The sequence below is a fragment of the Pristiophorus japonicus genome, chromosome 23 (genome assembly GCF_044704955.1).
Source record: "Pristiophorus japonicus isolate sPriJap1 chromosome 23, sPriJap1.hap1, whole genome shotgun sequence".
Lineage (NCBI taxonomy): Eukaryota > Metazoa > Chordata > Chondrichthyes > Pristiophoridae > Pristiophorus > Pristiophorus japonicus.
In genome coordinates, this window is record NC_091999.1 from 29,985,365 (window position 1) to 30,008,311 (window position 22,947).

Genomic DNA, 22,947 nt, shown 5'->3' on the forward strand with positions numbered 1-22,947 from the left:
GGTTTCAAAATGTTTTACACCCAAGGAGGGTCGAAGGCGATTTACACCCAGGGAGGTTCCCTGGAGCTTTACACCCAGTGAGGTTCCAAAGTGTTTTACACCCAGGGAGGTTCCAAATTGTTTTTCTCCCAGGGAGGTTCCAAAGTATTTCAGACCCAGGGAGGATCCAAAAATTTTTACACCCAGGAAGGTTCCAAAGTGTTTTACTCCCAGGGAGGATCCAAGGCGATGTACTCCCAAGAAGGTTCCATGGAGCTTCACACCCAGGGAGGTTCCAAGGTGCTTTATATTGAAGTGTAGTCACTGTTCTAATGCAGGGAAACGTGGCAGCGGATTTGCACTCAGCAAAGTTCCACCTACCGAGAAATAAATACAGGCGCAGATAATCAGTTTTGGAGATATTTGTTGAGCGATAAGCATTGGTCAGGGCATCGGCAGAACATTTACTCACTTCTTGAAAATAATACACTCAGATCCTTGGCATCCACCTGAGAGGGAAGACGGAACCTCGGTTTAAAGTCTCACTTGAAAGACAGCACCATCTGACAAAGAAGCATTCCATCAGTGCTGCACTGGCGGGTCAGCCTGTAATGGGACTTGAACCCACATTCTTCTAACTGAGCAAGAGGGCTACCACGGCTGAGTGCATCCACCTCAAAAACCAAGTTATTCCTAAAGATACAACTGACTTACTGCACTAAGGTAAGTGACAGCATCCATAGGAGATGACGGGTCACTTGGAAATAAAATAAATCAGTTTACAACATTAAATTGGGTGATAAAGTGTATGTTTCCACTGTGGAGAATAGGAATGACCAGCGGGTTTGGAGAATTGGAACGAAAGACTACAGTGCAGAGCTTAATGGAGGTTGAGTGCTGGAATAGCTAGTTTCGTTATAGAAGTAATTTAACAACTAGATTCAATGGATATTTCAGCGCGTTCTTTAACTGCTGTCTGAAGTTACTCTGAGTCACTGTATAAATAACCGTGTTAGTGCAGCAGCTTAGGAGCTGAAGCATGTTTCCACTTTCCTGCAGAATAAATTTGGGGTCATTGAAATAATTATTGTTTTCAATTCGGACATAGAGAAAATTGATAACATACGTCAACCACAACAGGATGAAACTTCCCGAGATGGTGAAGAGTAAAATTATGGACTTTCGCCGGCTCTCCATCTCTGGATCACTCTGACTCGCTCCATTGTTTTGGGCCCGGAGACTCCTGCGGACCCTACTAGCCCCTAGAATGTATCTGACGGTCACAGCATTGAGCAGTAACATCAGGAGGAACGGTGCACATGGGGTTAGAATAAGGTCCAGCCAGTCAAACGCTTTCCAAGCGGGTGAAACATAAAAAGTAAGTTTTATGTTGCAGTACCAGGCCACCTTATTAATAGTAAACAATGGCTCATACGTGAAGTAGAAAGGGATGTTTTTTAAACAACTCAGGGCACAGACCGCTCCTATCACCACAGCCGCCGTTGTCTCGGTGCAGTATTTTGTTTTCAGCTTCTGGCAACAAATGGCCACAAATCGATCAAAGGTGAACGCGACCGTTAACCAGACAGAACTGTCTCTTGATGAATACATGAGCACAGTGCTGATGCTGCACGCTGGTGTGGTGGACAGAATGCTATTCCGGAAATAGATACCACCAATTCTATTCAATATCACAGCGGTGATAATGACCAGGAGATCGGTCACCGCCATGAACACCAGGTACCGAGTGATACACCTGGAGAGACCGCACCTTCCTCGGGACAGGATCACAATCGCCGCGATGTTCGCTGCAAAAAGGAGCAAAATGGAAATTACACATCAGACTACCATCATAAGAACATAAGCACATATGAAATAGGAGCAGGAGTAGGCCATTTGCCTCCCACCGCACCCCGCTCCCCCGGGCCTGCTCCGCCATTTAATAAGATCATGGCTGATTTGATCATGGATCAGCTCCACTTCCTTGCCCAACCCCCCGAAACCTTCTTTCACTTATCGCTCAAGAATCTGTTTATCTCAGCCTTAATTATCTTCAGTGACCCAGCCTCCATAGCCATTCAAAGTCTTAGTTTGACTGGACTTGGTTTCTGAGTTCATTACCTGATCAGTTGATGGAAACCAATCAATTTGCCAGATCAGCAGAGCTTTACTAAATACGGAACAATATGGAATCGCAGGGAAAGCGTTTTGCTCGAAGACTTGAAGCTATAATCGCCTGAACTCGGCAAAAAAGAGAAGGAGAGCGAAACTGACCATAGTAAAGAACAGACATAAACTAATAGTTAATGAATAATTTATCCCAACATTAAATAGGACAAGCTAAACATAATGTCACCTTGAAAATTGATGGTAGAAAGAGTGCGATCGACTGCTATTTACACCTCAGGAGAATCGTAAAATTCCCATATGGAATGACTCCAAATTACGATTGTTGCTATCTGGTTAATGGAGCAGCCATTCTGCTAATGGGCGGTGAAAAAAGGCAATGAGATCATTGACCAGCAAACTGCACCTTTGTGATATTGTTTGAGGGACAAATGTTGGTCAGGGCACAACTCCCAGCACTCGGTCCAGTTGTTCCTTGACCATTAGACAGTGTCATGGTATCCAGTATCACTGTAATGGCGGCACTGCAGAGAACCTGTCAGTGACAGCTGGGTTGAGCCTATAAACTGCAGGATAAGTGGTGAGGGAGCGTTGTATGGGAGCCACTCAGTGAGAGCCAGAGGTGAGTCCATAACCTGTGAGATAGAAGGTGAGGGAGCGTGTGGTGTGAGCCACTTCTTGAGAGCTGGGGGTGAGTCTATAAATTGCGCGATAAGTGGTGAGAGAGTGTTTAATGGGAGCCACTCAGTGAGAGCCGGGGGTGAGTCCATAACCTGTGGGATAGGTGGTGAGGGAGCGTTTAATGGGAGCCAGTCAGTGAGCGCCGGGTGCGAGTACATAATCTGTGGGATTGGTGGTGAGGGCGCATTTAATGTGAAGCACTCAGTGAGAGCCGGGGGTGAGCCTATAAACTGTGGGATAGCTGGTGAGGGAGCGTATAGTGTGAGCCACTCCATGAGAGCCGAGGTTAGTCTATAAAATGCGGGATAGGTGGTGAGGGAGATTTTAATGGGAGTCACTCAATGAGTGCCGGGGGTGAGTCTATAAAATGCGGGACAAGTGGTGAGGGAGCATTTAGTGTGAGCCACTCAGTGAGAGCTGGTGGTGAGTCTATAACCCATTGGACAGGTGGTGAGGGAGCGTTTAAAGGGAACCACTCAGTGAGAGCCGGGGGTGAGACTATAAACTGCGGGATAGGTGGTGAGGGAGCGTTTAGTCTCAGCCAGTCAGTGAGAGCTGGGGGTGAGTCTATAACCCATTGGATAGGTGGTGAGGGCACGTTTAATGGGAGCCATTCAGTGACCGCCGGTGGTGAGTTTATAACCTGATGAATACTTGATGAGGGTGCGTTTAATGGGAGCCACTCAGTGAGAGCCGTGGTCAGTCTATAATATGCGTGATACGTGTTCAGGGAGCGTTTAACATGAGCCACTCAGTGACAGCCGGGGGTGTGTCCATAACCTGTGGGTTAGGTGGTGAGGGAGCGTTTAATTGGTGCTACTCAGTGACAGCCAGGGATGAGTCTATAACCTACGGGATAGGTGGTGAGGGAGTGTTTAATGGGAACCACTCAGTGAGAACCGGGGGTGAGTCTATAACTTGTGGCATAGGTGGTCAGGGAGCGTATAGTGTAAGCACTCCTTGAGAGCCGGGGATGAGCCTATAAACTGCGGGATAGGTGGTGAGGAAGCGTATAGTGTAAGCTACTCGTTGAGAGCCGTGGGGGAGCCTATAAACTGCGGGAAAGGTGGTGAGGGAGCGTTTAATGAGAGCCACTTAATGAGAGCTGGGCGTGAGTCCATAAGCTGTGGGATAGAAGGTGATGGAGAGTATTGTGTGAGCCACTCCGTGAGAGCCGTGGGTGAGTCCATAACCTGTGGGATAGGTGGTGAGGGAGTGTTTAATGGGAGCCACTCAATGAGAGCCGGGGGTGAGTCCATAACTTGTGGGATAGGTAGTGAGGGAGCGTTTAGTGTGAGCCAGTCAGTGAGCGCCGGGTGTTAGTCCATAACTTGTGGGATAGGTAGTGAGGGAGCGTTTAGTGTGAGCCACTCAGTGAGAGCTGGGGGTGAGTCTATAACTCATTGGATAGGTGGTGAGGGAGCCTTTAATGTGCGTCATTCAGTGACAGCCGGGGGTGAGCTTATAACCTGCGGCATAGTTGGTGAGGGAGCGTTTAATGGGAGCCACTCAGTGAGAGCCGCGGTCTGTCTAGAACCTGCGTGAAACGTGTTGAGGGAGCGTTTAATGGGAGCCACTAAGTGACAGTCGGGGATGAGCTTATAGCCTGCGGGATAGGTGGTGACGGAGTGTTTAATGGGAGCCACCCATTCAGAATCGGACATGCAACAAGCAGCAGATTGTAAAAGACACGTTAAATGTTGTGAATCATTTCAGAGGTGGTGAATGTGGACCATGCCACAAGGGATGATCAACGGTCGGGTTAAATTTGGATTTTGGCTCCCGGTTTGAAGATGGGATTCGGAGTTACACGGAAACATCATGGAGGAGCAAATGAGCCACTGGTTGACCGGCTCCAGTAAAATGACCAAGGGGTTGCTCCAATCTGAAGTAGGAGGCCGAGGGCCAAGCAGAGAATGATACAGCACAGAAGTAAACCATTCGGCCCATCGTGCCTGTGCAGGCTCTTTGACAGAGCTATCCCCTGTTCTCCTCTCGGAACCGTGCTATTTCCACCTTAGAGTACTTATCGAATTCCCTTTAGAAAGTTACTATTGAATCTGCCTCCACCACCCTTTCAAGCATTGCATTCCAGATCACAACAACACGCTGCATCAAAAATGATTCCTCCTGATTCAGTCAAGAATGCTGCCACTGAACCAAAGCTGAGACAAAGGTTCACAGCCATATTACTTTCCCCAAGTCTTTTTTTTAAGTTCCAGGACATACCAAATTCATGGTGATGATTTCCACAGACAGTTGCACATGCACATAGACATTTTTACAGATAGACAGACACAGAGACACACACACAAAAATTTACACGCACCAACGGACATGCACAGATGCCTTAGACATCTCGAGGGATAGACAGACTGAATCACTGTCGCAACTTTGGCTGATTTTTGTGATTTTCTATCCGTATGTATCGTGAATATTGCAGATTAATGAAAGAAAGAAAAGAGCAGCGGCATTGAAAGGTGTGGGACGTTGTTCCGTCTATCTCAGAATCAGTTTTGCAGGGACCTGGTTAAATTGTCAAATAGAATGAAATATGCTGAGAAACGGAGTCGGCAGGATTCAAATCTATGCGGGGAAACACGAATGGATTTTTAATCTCTGGCCTTAACAACTGGGCCACGACTACTGGCTCGCTGTCTTTTTAAATGTTACTCAGTTAAAACTCAACCATCCATCTCTGTGCAGCAGACGCCACAGAATCGTGAAAAAGTCACCGTTTGCTAAAAATCTGGAAGAGGCTGTATTTTTGCTGCTCTATATTGCTCTGGAACTTTTTTATATGAATCTATACCAAGAAACAGAAGCAAAATTCTGCCTTTTGTAAAATGCAGCCTCCCCGTTAGGGAATTGAACCGTGGTGTCCCGTGTGAGAGGCGGGGATATTCACCACTTTCCCACAAGGAATTGATGCGAATGGGTTTTGTCAAAGCAATATTAGAGCTGTGAATAGAACTGGACATCATGAGAAGTCGACAGACAGATTGAGAGACAGAGACAAACCGACAAACTTGAAGAGATCGACAGCGAGATCGAGACAACGAGAGACAGCAAGTGTGAGACTGATAACGAGAGGCAGACTGAATGAGAAAAAGACTCTCAAACACATACATCTAAAGAGATCTGTGTTTGTGATATATAAAGAGAAAGAGGGAAAGAGTGAGAGAAAGACAATGATAAAGACAGTGACAAGGAGAGAGACAGATGGAGAGAGAGCGACAGATAGACAGAGAGACAAAGATACAAAAAGAAAATGTTGGAAATTCTCAGCAGGTTAGAGACAGGAACTAACAGCGACAGGCAAAGAGAGACAGGCAGGCAGAGACATAGATAGACAGAGATGATGGGATAGATTGAGACAGTCAGACAGAGAGACTGAGAGAATCCCATTGGAACACATTGGACACCGTGAGAAAGAGACAGGCACATTGAGAGACAGAGACAAACAGCGAAACAGGGAGAAACAGACAGCGAGGTAGAGACAGAGAGAGACAGAAAGTTTGAGACTGAGAGGGAGGGTAAGACTGAGTGAGGCAAAGACTCAAACACATACATATACAGAGATGTGTTTGTGTGATTTATAAAGAGAGGGAGGGAAAGAGTGAGAGAAAAACAGGGACAAGGAGAGAGACAAAGAGGGAGACAGATAGAGAGAAAGATAAATAGAGAGAGAGAGACATCGAGACAAAAACAGAAAATGATGGAAATATTCATCAGGTTAGAGACAGGGACGAGCAGAGACAGGCAAAGCCATGGACAGACATAGATGATGGGAAAGAACGAGACAGTCAGACAGAGAGTATGACAGAATCCCATTGGAACAGAACTGGATACAGTGTGAAGGAGACAGATTGAGAGACAGAGACAAACAGAGAAACAGGGACAGACAGAGTGAATCAGAGAGAGGCAGACTGAGAGAGACAAAGACTCAAACACACAGATACATATGCAGCTCTCTAAAGACAGAGCGCGAGGCAGAGACTGAGCGACACAGATACATTTCACAATTTCATTTCATTATCTGCTCAGATTGTCACCGAGCTGCAGAAAAATGCAAATGCAACAGATGAAAATCAGTTATCACTGAGCAGAATGGGAGATATCACTGTTTAATTAAGTAATTACCAGGAGTGGGGTTCGAACCCACGCAGGTATAAACCCATTGGATCTTAAGTCCAACGCCTTAACCACTCGGCCATCCTGGTGCCGTCAGCGATTGGATTCTGTCTATGTGAGAATCTGGGCTTCAACTCCACCTCCACAGACACACACAAACACATCGGGTTTCAGGGAGCATTTCCGAACATTTTTCGGAATATTGACACGGGGGCAACTCTCCTATTCTTTTTCGAGTAATGCTCAAGGACCTCTCACAACCACCCGAGTGCGCAGACGGAGCTGCAATTTAACATTTCATCCGAAAGTCAACAGTTTCAACAATGCAAAATTCCCCAAATGCTGCAGTTGAGTGTTAGCCAAGATTATATGCTCAAGTCTCAGGAGTGCGACTTGAACACACAAACTCCTGATTCAGTCAAGAATGCTGCCACTCAACCAAAGCTGAGACAAAAGTTCACAGCCATATTACTTTCCCCAAGTCTTTTTTTTAAGTTCCAGGACATACCAAATTCATGGTGATGATTTCCACAGACAGTTGCACATACACATAGACATTTTTATAGAGAGACAGACACAGAGACACACACACACAAATTTACACGCACCAACGGACATGCACAGATGCCTTAGACATCTCGAGGGATCGACAGGCTGAATCACTGTCGCAACTTTGGCTGATTTTTGCGATTTTCTATCCGTATGTCTCGTGAATATTGCAGATTAATGAAAGAAAGAAAACAGCGGCGGCATTGAAAGGTGTGGGACGTTGTTCCGTCTATCTCAGAATCAGGTTTGCAGGGCCCTCGTTAAATTGTCAAACAGAATGAAATATGCTGAGAAACGGAGTAGGCAGGATTCAAATCTATGCGGGGAAACCCGAATTGATTTTTCGTCTATGGCCTTAACCAATGGGCCACGTCTACTAGTTCGCTGCCTTTTTAAATGTTACTCAGTTAAAACTCAACCAATCATCTCTGTGCAGCAGACGGCCACAGAATCGTGAAAAAGTCACCGTTTGCTAAAAATCTGGAAGAGGCTGTATTTTTGCTGCTCTATATTGCTCTGGAACTTTTTAATATGAATCTATACCAAGAAACAGAAGCAAAATTCTGCCTCTTGTAAAATGCAGGCTTCCCGTTAGGGAACTGAACCGTGGTGTCCCGTGTGAGAGGCGGGGATATTCACCACTTTCCCACGAGGAATTGATGCGCGTGGGTTTTGTCAAAGCAATATTCGAGCTGAGAATAGAACTGGACACCATGAGAAGTCGACAGACACATTGCGAGACAGAGACAAACCGACAAACAGGGAGAGACAGACAGCGAGATCGAGACAACGAGAGACAGCAAGTGTGAGACTGAAAATGAGAGGCAGACTGAGTGAGAAAAAGACTCTCAAACACATACATCTAAAGAGATCTGTGTGTGTGATCTATAAAGAGAAAGAGAGAAAGAGTGTGAGAAAGACAATCATAAAGAAAGTGACAAGGAGAGAGACAGATGGAGAGAGAGCGACAGATAGACAGAGAGACAAAGAAATAAAAAGAAAATGTTGGAAATTCTCAGCAGGTTAGAGACAGGAAGTACCAGCGACAGGCAAAGAGAGACAGGCAGGTAGAGACATAGATAGACAGAGATGATGGGAAAGAGTGAGACAGTCAGACAGAGACTGAGAGAATCCCATTGGAACACAACTGGACACCGTGAGAAAGAGACAGGCACATTGAGAGACAGAGAGGCAAACAGCAAAACAGGGAGAAACTGACAGCGAGGTAGAGACAGAGAGAGACAGAAAGTTTGAGACTGAGAGTTAGGGTCAGACTGAGTGAGGCAAAGACTTAACACATACATATACAGAGATGTGTTTGTGTGATTTATGAAGAGAGGGAGGGAAAGAGTGAGAGAAAGACAGGGACAAGGAGAGCGACAAAGAGGGAGACAGATAGAGAGAAAGATAAATAGAGAGAGAGAGACATCGAGACAACAACAGAAAATGATGGAAATACTCATCAGGTTAGAGACAGGGACGAGCAGAGACAGGCAAAGGCAGAGATGATGGGAAAGAACGAGACAGTCAGACAGAGAGTATGACAGAATCCCATTGGAACAGAACTGGATACCGTGTGAAGGAGACAGATTGAGAGACAGAGACAAACAGAGAAACAGGGACAGACAGAGTGAATGAGAGAGAGGCAGACTGAGAGAGACAAAGACTCAAACACACAAATACATATACAGCTCTCTAAAGACAGAGCGAGAGGCAGAGACTGAGCGATACAGATACATTTCACAATTTCATTTCATTATCTGCTCAGATTGTCACCGAGCTGCAGAAAAATGCAAATGCAACAGATGAAAATCAGTTATCACTGAGCACAATGGGAGAAATCACTGTTTAATTAAGTAATTACCAGGAGTGGGGCTCGAACACTCGCGGGTATAAACCCATTGGATCTTAAGCCCAATGCCTTAACCACTCGGCCATCCTGGTGCCGTCAGCGATTGGATTCTGTCTATGTGAGAATCTGGGCTTCAACTCCACCTCCACAGACACACACAAACACATCGGGTTTCAGGGAGTTTTGCGAACATTTTTCGGAATATTGACACGGGGGCAACTCTCCTATTCTTTTTCGAGTAATGCTCTGGGACCTCTCACAACCACCCGAGTGCGTAGACGGAGCTTCAATTTAACATTTCTTCCGAAAGTCAACAGTTTCAACAATGCAAAATTCCCCAAATGCTGCAGTTGAGTGTTAGCCAAGATTATATGCTCAAGTCTCAAGAGTGCGACTTGAACACACAAACTCCTGATTCAGTCAAGAATGCTGCCACTGAACCAAATCTGAGACAAAAGTTCACAGCCATATTACTTTTCCAATTCTTTTTTTTAAGTTCCAGGACATACCAAATTCATGGTGATGATTTCCACAGACAGTTGCACATGCACATAGACATTTTTACAGATAGACAGACACAGAGACACACACACAAAAATTTACACGCACCACCGGACATGCACCGATGCCTTAGACATCTCGAGGGATAGACAGGCTGAAACATTGTCGCAACTTTGGCTGATTTTTGCGATTTTCTATCCGTATGTATCGTGAATATTGCAGATTAATGAAAGAAAGAAAATAGCGGCGGCATTGAAAGGTGTGGGACGTTGTTCCGTCTATCTCAGAATCAGTTTTGCAGGGACCTGGTTAAATTGTCAAACAGAATGAAATATGCTGAGAAACGGAGTCGGCAGGATTCAAATCTATGCAGGGAAACCCGAATGGATTTTTAGTCTATGGCCTTAACCAATGGGCCACGACTACTGGCTCGCTGCCTTTTTTAATGTTACTCAGTTAAAACTCAACCATCCATCTCTGTGCAGCAGACGGCCACAGAATAGTGAGAAAGTCACCGTTTGCTAAAAATCTGGAAGAGGCTGTATTTTTGCTGCACAATATTGCCCTGGAACTTTTTAAAATGTATCTATACCAAGAAACAGAAGCAAAATTCTGCCTTTTGTAAAATGCAGCCTCCCCGTTAGGGAATTGAACAGTGGTCTCCCGTGTGAAGGTGGGGATATTCACCACTTTCCCACGAGGAATTGATGCGCATGGATTTTGTCAAAAGCAATATTCGAGCTGTGAATAGAACTGGACACCATGAGAAGTCGACAGACACATTGCGAGACAGAGACAAACCGACAAACAGGGAGAGACAGACAGCGAGATCGAGACAACGAGAGACAGCAAGTGTGAGACTGAAAACGAGAGGCAGACTGAGTGAGAAAAAGACTCTCAAACACATACATCTAAAGAGATCTGTGTGTGTGATCTATAAAGAGAAAGAGGGAAAGAGTGAGAGAAAGACAATCATAAAGAAAGTGACAAGGAGAGAGACAGATGGAGAGAGAGAGCGACAGATAGACAGAGAGACAAAGAAATAAAAAGAAAATGTTGGAAATTCTCAGCACGTTAGAGACAGGAAGTACCAGCGACAGGCAAAGAGACACAGGCAGGCAGAGACATAGATAGACAGAGATGATGGGAAAGAGTGAGACAGTCAGACAGAGACTGAATGAATCCCAATTGGAACACAACTGGACACCGTGAGAAAGAGACAGGCACATTGAGAGACAGAGACAAACAGCAAAACAGGGAGAAACTGACAGCGAGGTAGAGACAGAGAGAGACAGAAAGTTTGAGACTGAGAGTTAGGGTCAGACTGAGTGAGGCAAAGACTCAAACACATACATATACAGAGATGTGTTTGTGTGATTTATGAAGAGAGGGAGGGAAAGAGTGAGAGAAAGACAGGGACAAGGAGAGCGACAAAGAGGGAGACAGATAGAGAGAAAGATAAATAGAGAGAGAGAGACATCGAGACAACAACAGAAAATGATGGAAATACTCATCAGGTTAGAGACAGGGACGAGCAGAGACAGGCAAAGACAGAGATGATGGGAAAGAACGAGGCAGTCAGACAGAGAGTATGACAGAATCCCATTGGAACAGAACTGGATACCGTGTGAAGGAGACACATTGCGAGACAGAGACAAACCGACAAACAGGGAGAGACAGACAGCGAGATCGAGACAATGAGAGACAGCAAGTGTGAGACTGAAAACGAGAGGCAGACTGAGTGAGAAAAAGACTCTCAAACACATACATCTAAAGAGATCTGTGTGTGTGATCTATAAAGAGAAAGAGGAAAAGAGTGAGAGAAAGACAATCATAAAGAAAGTGACAAGGAGAGAGACAGATGGAGAGAGAGCGACAGATAGACAGAGAGACAAAGAAATAAAAAGAAAATGTTGGAAATTCTCAGCAGGTTAGAGACAGGAAGTACCAGCGACAGGCAAAGAGAGACAGGCAGGCAGAGACATAGATAGACAGAGATGACGGGAAAGAGTGAAACAGTCAGACAGAGACTGAGAGAATCCCATTGGAACACAACTGGACACCGTGAGAAAGAGACAGGCTCATTGAGAGACAGAGAGGCAAACAGCAAAACAGGGAGAAACTGACAGCGAGGTAGAGACAGAGAGAGACAGAAAGTTTGAGACTGAGAGTTAGGGTCAGACTGAGTGAGGCAAAGACTCAAACACATACATATACAGAGATGTGTTTGTCTGATTTATAAAGAGAGGGAGGGAAAGAGTGAGAGAAAGACAGGGACAAGGAGAGAGACAAAGAGGGAGACAGATAGAGAGAAAGATCAATAGAGAGAGAGAGACATCGAGACAAAAATAGAAAATGATGGAAATACTCATCAGGTTAGAGACAGGGACGAGCAGAGACAGGCAAAGACAGAGATGATGGGAAAGAACGAGGCAGTCAGACAGAGAGTATGACAGAATCCCATTGGAACAGAACTGGATACCGAGTGAAGGAGACAGATTGAGAGACAGAGACAAACAGAGAAACAGGGACAGACAGAGTGAATCAGAGAGAGGCAGACTGAGAGAGACAAAGACTCAAACACACAAATACATATACAGCTCTCTGAAGACAGAGCGAGAGGCAGAGACTGAGCGATACAGATACATTTCACAATTTCATTTCATTATCTGCTCAGATTGTCAATGAGCTGCAGAAAAATGCAAATGCAACAGGTGAAAATCAGTTATCACTGAGCAGAATGGGAAAAATCACTGTTTAATTAAGTAATTACCAGGAGTGGGGTTCGAACCCACGCGGGTATAAACCCATTGGATCTTAAGCCCAACGCCTTAACCACTCGGCCATCCTGGTGCCGTCAGCGATTGGATTCTGTCTATGTGAGAATCTGGGCTTCAACTCCACCTCCACAGACACACACAAACACATCGGGTTTCAGGGAGTATTTGCGAACATTTTTCGGAATATTGACACGGGGGCAACTCTTCTCTTCTTTTTCGAGTAATGCTCTGGGAACTCTCACAACCACCCAAGTGCGTAGACGGAGCTTCAATTTAACATTTCATCCGAAAGTCAACAGTTTCAACAATGCAAAATTCCCCAAATGCTGCAGTTGAGTGTTAGCCAAGATTATATGCTCAAGTCTCAAGAGTGCGACTTGAACACACAAACTCCTGATTCAGTCAAGAATGCTGCCACTGAACCAAAGCTGAGACAAAAGTTCACAGCCATATTACTTTCCCAATTATTTTTTTTTAAGTTCCAGGACATACCAAATTCATGGTGATGATTTCCACAGACAGTTGCACATACACATAGACATTTTTACAGATAGACAGACACAGAGACACACACACAAAAATTTACACGCACCAACGGACATGCACAGATGCCTTAGACATCTCGAGGGATAGACAGGCTGAATCACTGTCGCAACTAGGCTGATTTTTGCGATTTTCTATCCGTATGTATCGTGAATATTGCAGATTAATGAAAGAAAGAAAATAGCAGCGGCATTGAAAGGTGTGGGACGTTGTTCCGTCTATCTCAGAATCAGTTTTGCAGGGACCTGGTTAAATTGTCAAACAGAATGAAATATGCTGAGAAACGGAGTCGGCAGGATTCAAATCTATGCAGGGAAACCCGAATGGATTTTTAGTCTATGGCCTTAACCAATGGGCCACGACTACTGGCTCGCTGCCTTTTTTAATGTTACTCAGTTAAAACTCAACCATCCATCTCTGTGCAGCAGACGGCCACAGAATAGTGAAAAAGTCACCGTTTGCTAAAAATCTGGAAGAGGCTGTATTTTTGCTGCACTATATTGCCCTGGAATTTTTTAAAATGTATCTATACCAAGAAACAGAAGCAAAATTCTGCCTTTTGTAAAATGCAGCCTCCCCGTTAGGGAATTGAACAGTGGTCTCCCGTGTGACAGGCGGGGATATTCATCACTTTCCCACGAGAAATTGATGCGCATGGGTTTTGTCAAAGCAATATTCGAGCTGTGAATAGAACGGGACACCATTAGAAGTCGACAGACACATTGCGAGACAGAGACAAACCGACAAACAGGGAGAGACAGACAGCGAGATCGAGACAATGAGGGACAGCAAGTGTGAGACTGAAAACGAGAGGCAGACTGAGTGAGAAAAAGACTCTCAAACACATACATCTAAAGAGATCTGTGTGTGTGATCTATAAAGAGAAAGAGGAAAAGAGTGAGAGAAAGACAATCATAAAGAAAGTGACAAGGAGAGAGACAGATGGAGAGAGAGCGACAGATAGACAGAGAGACAAAGAAATAAAAAGAAAATGTTGGTAATTCTCAGCAGGTTAGAGACAGGAAGTACCAGCGACAGGCAAAGAGAGACAGGCAGGCAGAGACATAGATAGACAGAGATGACGGGAAAGAGTGAAACAGTCAGAGAGAGACTGAGAGAATCCCATTGGAACACAACTGGACACCGTGAGAAAGAGACAGGCACATTGAGAGACAGAGAGGCAAACAGCAAAACAGGGAGAAACTGACAGCGAGGTAGAGACAGAGAGAGACAGAAAGTTTGAGACTGAGAGTTAGGGTCAGACTGAGTGAGGCAAAGACTCAAACACATACATATACAGAGATGTGTTTGTCTGATTTATAAAGAGAGGGAGGGAAAGAGTGAGAGAAAGACAGGGACAAGGAGAGAGACAAAGAGGGAGACAGATAGAGAGAAAGATCAATAGAGAGAGAGAGACATCGAGACAAAAATAGAAAATTATGGAAATACTCATCAGGTTAGAGACAGGGACGAGCAGAGACAGGCAAAGACAGAGATGATGGGAAAGAACGAGACAGTCAGACAGAGAGTATGACAGAATCCCATTGGAACAGAACTGGATACCGTGTGAAGGAGACAGATTGAGAGACAGAAACAAACAGAGAAACAGGGACAGACAGAGTGAATCAGAGAGAGGCAGACTGAGAGAGACAAAGACTCAAACACACAAATACATATACAGCTCTCTGAAGACAGAGCGAGAGGCAGAGACTGAGCGATACAGATACATTTCACAATTTCATTTCATTATCTGCTCAGATTGTCAATGAGCTGCAGAAAAATGCAAATGCAACAGGTGAAAATCAGTTATCACTGAGCAGAATGGGAAAAATCACTGTTTAATTAAGTAATTACCAGGAGTGGGGTTCGAACCCACGCGGGTATAAACCCATTGGATCTTAAGCCCAACGCCTTAACCACTCGGCCATCCTGGTGCCGTCAGCGATTGGATTCTGTCTATGTGAGAATCTGGGCTTCAACTCCACCTCCACAGACACACACAAACACATCGGGTTTCAGGGAGTATTTGCGAACATTTTTCGGAATATTGACACGGGGGCAACTCTTCTCTTCTTTTTCGAGTAATGCTCTGGGACCTCTCACAACCACCCAAGTGCGTAGACGGAGCTTCAATTTAACATTTCATCCGAAAGTCAACAGTTTCAACAATGCAAAATTCCCCAAATGCTGCAGTTGAGTGTTAGCCAAGATTATATGCTCAAGTCTCAAGAGTGCGACTTGAACACACAAACTCCTGATTCAGTCAAGAATGCTGCCACTGAACCAAAGCTGAGACAAAAGTTCACAGCCATATTACTTTCCCAATTATTTTTTTTTAAGTTCCAGGACATACCAAATTCATGGTGATGATTTCCACAGACAGTTGCACATACACATAGACATTTTTACAGATAGACAGACACAGAGACACACACACAAAAATTTACACGCACCAACGGACATGCACAGATGCCTTAGACATCTCGAGGGATAGACAGGCTGAATCACTGTCGCAACTTTGGCTGATTTTTGCGATTTTCTATCCGTATGTATCGTGAATATTGCAGATTAATGAAAGAAAGAAAATAGCGGTGGCATTGAAAGGTGTGGGACGTTGTTCCGTCTATCTCAGAATCAGTTTTGCAGGGACCTGGTTAAATTGTCAAACAGAATGAAATATGCTGAGAAACGGAGTCGGCAGGATTCAAATCTATGCAGGGAAACCCGAATGGATTTTTAGTCTATGGCCTTAACCAATGGGCCACGACTACTGGCTCGCTGCCCTATTTAATGTTACTCAGTTAAAACTCAACCATCCATCTCTGTGCAGCAGACGGCCACAGACTCGTGAAAAAGTCACCGTTTGCTAAAAATCTGGAAGAGGCTGTATTTTTGCTGCTCTATATTGCCCTGGAACTTTTTAAAATGAATCTATACCAAGAAACAGAAGCAAAATTCTGCCTTTTGTAAAATGCAGCCTCCCCGTTAGGGAATTGAACCGTGGTCTCCCGTGTGAGAGGCGGGGATATTCACCACTTTCCCACGAGAAATTGATGCGCATGGATTTTGTCAAAGCAATATTCGAGCTGTGAATAGAACTGAACACTATTAGAAGTCGACAGACACATTGCGAGACAGCGACAAACCGACAAACAGGGAGAGACAGACAGCGAGATCGAGACAATGAGAGACAGCATGTGTGAGACTGAAAACGAGAAGCAGACTGAGTGAGAAAAAGACTCTCAAACACATACATCTAAAGAGATCTGTGTGTGTGATCTATAAAGTGAAAGAGGGAAAGAGTGAGAGAAAGACAATCATAAAGAAAGTGACAAGGAGAGAGACAGATGGAGAGAGAGAGCGACAGATAGACAGAGAGACAAAGAAATAAAAAGAAAATGTTGGAAATTCTCAGCAGGTTAGAGACAGGAAGTAACAGCGACAGGCAAAAAGAGACAGGCAGGCAGAGACATAGATAGACAGAGATGATGGGAAAGAGTGAAACAGTCAGACAGAGACTGAGAGAATCCCATTGGAACACAACTGGACACCGTGAGAAAGAGACAGGCACATTGAGAGACAGAGAGTCAAACAGCAAAACAGGGAGAAACTGACAGCGAGGTAGAGACAGAGAGAGACAGAAAGTTTGAGACTGAGAGTTAGGGTCAGACTGAGTGAGGCAAAGACTCAAACACATACATATACAGAGATGTGTTTGTCTGATTTATAAAGAGAGGGAGGGAAAGAGTGAGAGAAAGACAGGGACAAGGAGAGAGACAAAGAGGGAGACAGATAGAGAGAAAGATAAATAGAGAGAGAGAGACATCGAGACAAAAATAGAAAATGATGGAAATACTCATCAGGTTAGAGACAGGGACGAGCAGAGACAGGCAAAGACAGAGATGATGGAAAAGAACGAGACAGTCAGATAGAGAGTATGACAGAATCCCATTGGAACAGAACTGGATACCGTGTGAAGGAGACAGATTGAGAGACAGAGACAAACAGAGAAACAGGGACAGACAGAGTGAATCAGAGAGAGGCAGACTGAGAGAGACAAAGACTCAAACACACAAATACATATACAGCTCTCTAAAGACAGAGCGAGAGGCAGAGACTGAGCGATACAGATACATTTCACAATTTCATTTCATTATCTGGTCAGATTGTCAATGAGCTACAGAAAAATGCAAATGCAACAGATGAAAATCAGTTATCACTGAGCAGAAAGGGAAAAATTACTGTTTAATTAAGTAATTACCAGGAGTGGGGTTCGAACCCACGCGGGTATAAACCCATTGGATCTTAAGCCTTAACCACTCGGCCATTCTGGTGCTGTCAGCGATTAGATTCTGTCTATGTGAGAATCTGGGCTTCAACTCCACCTCCACAGACACACACAAACACATCGGGTTTCAGGGAGTATTTCCGAACATTTTTCGGAATATTGATACGGGGACAACTCTCCTATTCTTTTTCGAGCAATGCTCTGGGACCTCTCACAACCACCCGATTGCGCAGACGGAGCTTCAATTTAAGATTTCATCCGAAAGTCAACAGTTTCAACAATGCAAAATTCCCCAAATGCTGCAGTTGAGTGTTAGCCAAGATTTTATGCTCAAGTCTCAGGAGTGCGACTTGAACACACAAACTCCTGATTCAGTCAAGAATGCTGCCACTGAACCAAAGCTGAGACAAAAGTTCACAGCCATATTACTTTCCCAATTATTTTTTTTTAAGTTCCAGGACATACCAAATTCATGGTGATGATTTCCACAGACAGTTGCACATACACATAGACATTTTTACAGATAGACATACACAGAGACACACACACAAAAATTTACACGCACCAACGGGCATGCACACATGCCTTAGACATCTCGAGGGATAGACAGGCTGAATCACTGTCGCAACTTTGGCTGATTTTTGCGATTTTCTATCCGTATGTATCGTGAATATTGCAGATTAATGAAAGAAAGAAAATAGCGGCGGCATTGAAAGGTGTGGGACGTTGTTCCGTTTATCTCAGAATGTGTTTTGCAGGGACCTGGTTAAATTGTCAAACAGAATGAAATATGCTGAGAAACGGAGTCGGCAGGATTCAAATCTATGCAGGGAAACCCGAAAGGATTTTTAGTCTATGGCCTTAACCAATGGGCCACGACTACTGGCTCGCTGCCTTTTTTAAAGTTACTCAGTTAAAACTCAACCATCCATCTCTGTGCAGCAGACGGCCACAGACTCGTGAAAAAGTCACCGTTTGCTAAAAATCTGGAAGAGGCTGTATTTTTGCTGCTCTATATTGCCCTGGAACTTTTTAAAATGAATCTATACCAAGAAACAGAAGCAAAATTCTGCCTTTTGTAAAATGCAGCCTCCCCGTTAGGGAATTGAACCGTGGTCTCCCGTGTGACAGATGGGGATATTCACCACTTTCCCACGAGGTATTGATGCGCATGGGTTTTGTCAAAGCAATATTCGAGCTGTGAATAGAACTGGACACCATGAGAAGGCTATGGGACCTTTCACATCCACCCGAGGGTGCAGATGAAGCTTCAATTTAACATTTCATCCGAATGTCAACAGCTTCAACAATGCAAAATTCCCCAAGCACTGCATTTGAGTGTCAGCCAAGATGACGTGCTCAAGTCTCAGGAGTGCGACTGACACACACAACCTCCTGATTCAGTCGAGAATGGAGCCACTGAAAAAAATCCGATACCAAAGATCACAACCGTATTATTTTCCCGAAGCTTTTTAAAATTTCCAGGACGCACCAAATTCATGGTGATGATTTCCATAGACAGTTGCACATACACAGAGACATGCATACAGACAGACATACACAGACACACACACACACAATAACCAAAAATATACACGCATCAACATAGAAACATAGAAACAAATAAATTAGTTGCAGGAGTAGGCCATTCGGCCCTTCGAGCCTGCACCATCATTCAATAAGATCATGGCTGATCATTCAACCTCAGTACCCCTTTCCTGCTTTCTCTCCATACCCCTTGATCCCTTTAGCCGTAAGGGCCATATCTAACTCCGTTTTGAATATATCTAACGATCTGGCCTCAACAACTTTCTGCGGTAGAGAATGCCAGAGTGAAGAAGTTTCTCCTCATTTCGGTCCTAAATACCTTACCACTTAATCTTACACTGTCATCCTTGGTTCTCGAATTCCACAGCAATGGGAACATTCTACCCGCCTCTAACCTGTCCAATCTCGTCAGAATTTTATATATTTCTATGGGAGCGCCTCTCATTCTTCTAATCTCCAGTGGATACCAGCCCAGTTGATCCAGTCTCTCCTCATATGTCAGTCCTACTATCCCGGGAACAAGCTGGTGAATCTTCGCTGTACTCCCTCAATAGCAAGGACGTCCTTCCTCAGATTGTGAGAACAAAACTAAACACAATATTCCAGGTGTGACCCCACCAAGGCTCTGTACAACTGCAGTCAGACCTCCCTGCTCCTGTACTCAAATCACCCAGCTATGAAGGCGAACATGCCATTTGCCTGCTTCACCGCCTGCTGCACCTGCGTGCCAACTTTCAATGACTGATGTACCATGACACCCAGATCAAGATATACACAGAGTGCCTTATACAAATAGATGGATAGACAGGCAGGTTCACTGTCGCTACTTTGGCTGGCTTTTGTTCCATCTATCTCAGAATCAGTTTTGCATGAACCTGGTTAAATTATCAAACAGAATGAAATATGCTGAGAAACGCAGTCGGCCGGAATCAAATCTGCACGGGGAAACCCCAATGGATTTTCAGTCCATCGTCTTAACCACTCGGCCACAACTACTGGTCCGCTGCCTCTTTAAATGTTACTCAGATAAAACTCAGTCATCCATTTCTGTGCAGCAGACGTTCACAGAATCCTGAAACAGTCTCCGTTTGCTAAAAATCTGGAAGTAGCAATCTGATCTTGCTGTATTTTTAATGTTCTATATACTCTGGAACTTTTTAACATGAGTCGATACCAAGAAACAAAAGTAAAACTTTGTATATTTGAAACAACTGCCTCCTCGTCGGCGAATTGAACCCCAGTCTCCCGCATGACCAGCAGGGATACTCACCACTATACTAACGAGGAACTGACAGTTAGTGTCTCTGTCAGACCTGGAATCGAGATGTGAACAGAACTGGACACCATGAGAAGCCGACCGACGTATTGAGAGACAGAGACAATCCGACAAACAGGGAGAGACAGACAACGAGATAGAGACAACGAGAGACAGAAAGTATGAGTCTGAGGCAGACTGAGTGAGAAAAAGACTCAAATACAAACATATACAGAGATGTGTGTGTGTGTGATTTATAAAGAAAGAGAGGGAAAGAGTGAGAGAAAGACAATGATAAAGACAGTGACAAGGAGAGAGACAGATAGCGAGAGAGAGATAGAGACAAAAAATGAAAATGATGGAAATACTTATCAGGTTAGAGACAGGGACGAACAGAGGCAGGCAAAGACATGGTCAGACAGAAATGATTGGAAAGAGAGAGCCAGTCAGACAAAGAGTCTGAGAGAATCCCATTGGGACAGACGTGGACACCGTGAGAAAGAGACAGATTGAGAGACAGAGACAAATCGAGAAACAGGGACAGATAGATTGAGACAAAGACTCAAACATACAAACGCATACACAGCTCTCGAAAGAGAGAGAGAGGCAGAGACCGAGCGACACAGATACATTTCACAATTTCATTTCATTATCGGCTCAGACTGTCACATAGGTACAGAAAATTGCAGATTCAACAGATGAAAATCCGGTATCACTGATCGGAATGGGAGGAAATCCGTGTTAAATTAAAGAGATACCAGGAGTGGGGTACAAACCCACGCGGGAAAAGTACATTGAATTTTAAAGCCACCGCCTTAACCACGCGGCCATCCTGGTCCTGTCACAATCTGGATTCTGTCTCTGCGAGAATCTGGATTCAACCCCACTCCCACAGACACACACAGACACATCGTTTTTCAGTGAGCATTTACGAACATTTTTAGTAATATTGACACGGGGGCAACTCTCCTATTCTTTTTCGAGTCATGCTCTGGGATGTTTCACATCCATACGAGGGTGCAGACGGAGCTTCAATTTAACATTTCATCCGAACGTCAACAGCTTCAACAATGCAAAATTCCCCAAGTGCTGCACTAGAGTGTAGGCCAAGATTATATGCTTAAGTCTCAGGAGTGGGAATTGAACACACAAACTCCTGATTCAGTCGAGACTGCTGCCACTGCAACAAAGCCGATACCAAAGTTCACAACAGTATTACATTTCCCAATTCTTTTTTATAAGTTCCAGGACATACCAAATTCATGGTGGTGATTTCCACAGACAGTTACACGCACCAACGGAGATGCACCGATGCCTTAGACATATAGAAGGATAGGCAGTCTGAATCACTGTAGAAACTTTGACAGCTTTTTGCGTTTTTCTATCCGTATGTATCTTTAATATTGCAGATTAATAAAAATCAGAAAGAGAAGTCAGTGTTGAAAGGTGTGGGATGTTATTCCACCTATCTCAGGATCAGTTTTCGAGAGACATGGTTAAATTGTTAAATGCAATGAAAAATGCTGGGTATCGAAGTCTGCAGGATTCGAAACTGCATGGGGAAAACTCAATGGATTTCGAGTTCATCGCCTTAACCACTCGGCCACGACTAATGCATTTCTGCCTCCTTGAACGTTACGCAGACACAACTCAGTCATCCATCTCTGTGCAGCAGACGGCCCAAGAATCATGAAAAAGTCTCCGTTTGCTCAAAATCAGGAAGAGGCAATCTCCTCTACCTGTATTTTTACAGTTCTATATTGCTCTGGAACTTTTTAATATGAATCTCTTCCAAGAAACAGAAGTAAAATTCAACATTTTGAAACAACTGCCTCCCCGTCGGGGAATTGATCCCCGGACTTCTCATGACCGGCGGGGATACTCAATACTATACAAACGAGAAACTGACGAGCATCAGTTCTGTCAGAGCAGGAATCGAGTTGTGAATAGAACTGGACACCATGAAAAGTCGACAGACACATTGAGACACAGAGGCAAACCGACAAACAGGGAGAGACAGACAGCGAGATAGAGACAACGAGAGACAGAAAGTGTGAGACTGAGAAGGAGAGGCAGACTGAGTGAGAAAAAGACTCAAACACATACATATACAGAGGTCTGTGTGTGTGATCTATTAAGAGAGAGAGGGATAGAATGAGAGAAAGACAATGATAAATACAGTGACAAGGAGAGATACAGATAGAGAGAGAGAGATAGAGACAAAAGCAGAAAATGATGGAAACTCTTATCAGGTTAGAGACAGGGACTAACAGAGACAGACAAAGAGAGACAGACAGGCAGAGACATAGACAGACAGAGATGATGGGAAAGAGTGAGACAGTCAGAAAGAGAGACTGGGAGAATCCGATTGGAACAGAACTGGACACCGTGAGAAAGAGAGAGACACATTGAGAAACAGAGACAAACAGGGAAACAGGGAGTGACAGAAAGTGAGATAGAGACAGAGAGAGACAGAAAGTTTGAGACTGAGACGGAGGGTCAGACTGAGTGAGACAAAGACTTGAAAACATACATACACAGAGATGTGTTTGCGTGCTCCAAAAAGAGAGGGAGGCAAATAGTGATGGAATGAAAAGAAAAAGCCAGGGACAAAGAGAGAGACAAAGAGGGAGACAGATAGAGAAAAAGACAGATAGAGAGAGAGACAAAGAGGCAAAAACAGAAAATGATGGAAATACTCATCAGGTTA

At 44.4% G+C, this 22,947-nt stretch overlaps 1 protein-coding gene and 4 non-coding genes across 5 annotated transcripts in view; all 5 read right to left on the reverse strand.

Moving 5' to 3' along the window:
* Positions 1–894: 894 nt before the first annotated feature.
* Positions 895–22,947, reverse strand: part of LOC139235466 (probable G-protein coupled receptor 139) — a 62,065-nt gene continuing 40,012 nt past the window's right edge. The window contains exons 2-3 of the mRNA XM_070866563.1: positions 5,809–5,885; positions 895–1,787 (exon numbers count right to left, since the gene is read on the reverse strand). Coding sequence (XP_070722664.1) covers positions 895–1,787; positions 5,809–5,885 — 970 coding nt within the window. The remainder of the gene's footprint in view (positions 1,788–5,808; positions 5,886–22,947) is intronic.
* Positions 6,928–7,010, reverse strand: trnal-uaa (transfer RNA leucine (anticodon UAA)). The gene has a single exon. It is a non-coding gene; the product is annotated as a tRNA-Leu (tRNA).
* Positions 9,332–9,414, reverse strand: trnal-uaa (transfer RNA leucine (anticodon UAA)). Its single transcript has one exon. It is a non-coding gene; the product is annotated as a tRNA-Leu (tRNA).
* trnal-uaa (transfer RNA leucine (anticodon UAA)) lies at positions 12,594–12,676 on the reverse strand. Its single transcript has one exon. It is a non-coding gene; the product is annotated as a tRNA-Leu (tRNA).
* Positions 14,998–15,080, reverse strand: trnal-uaa (transfer RNA leucine (anticodon UAA)). The gene has a single exon. It is a non-coding gene; the product is annotated as a tRNA-Leu (tRNA).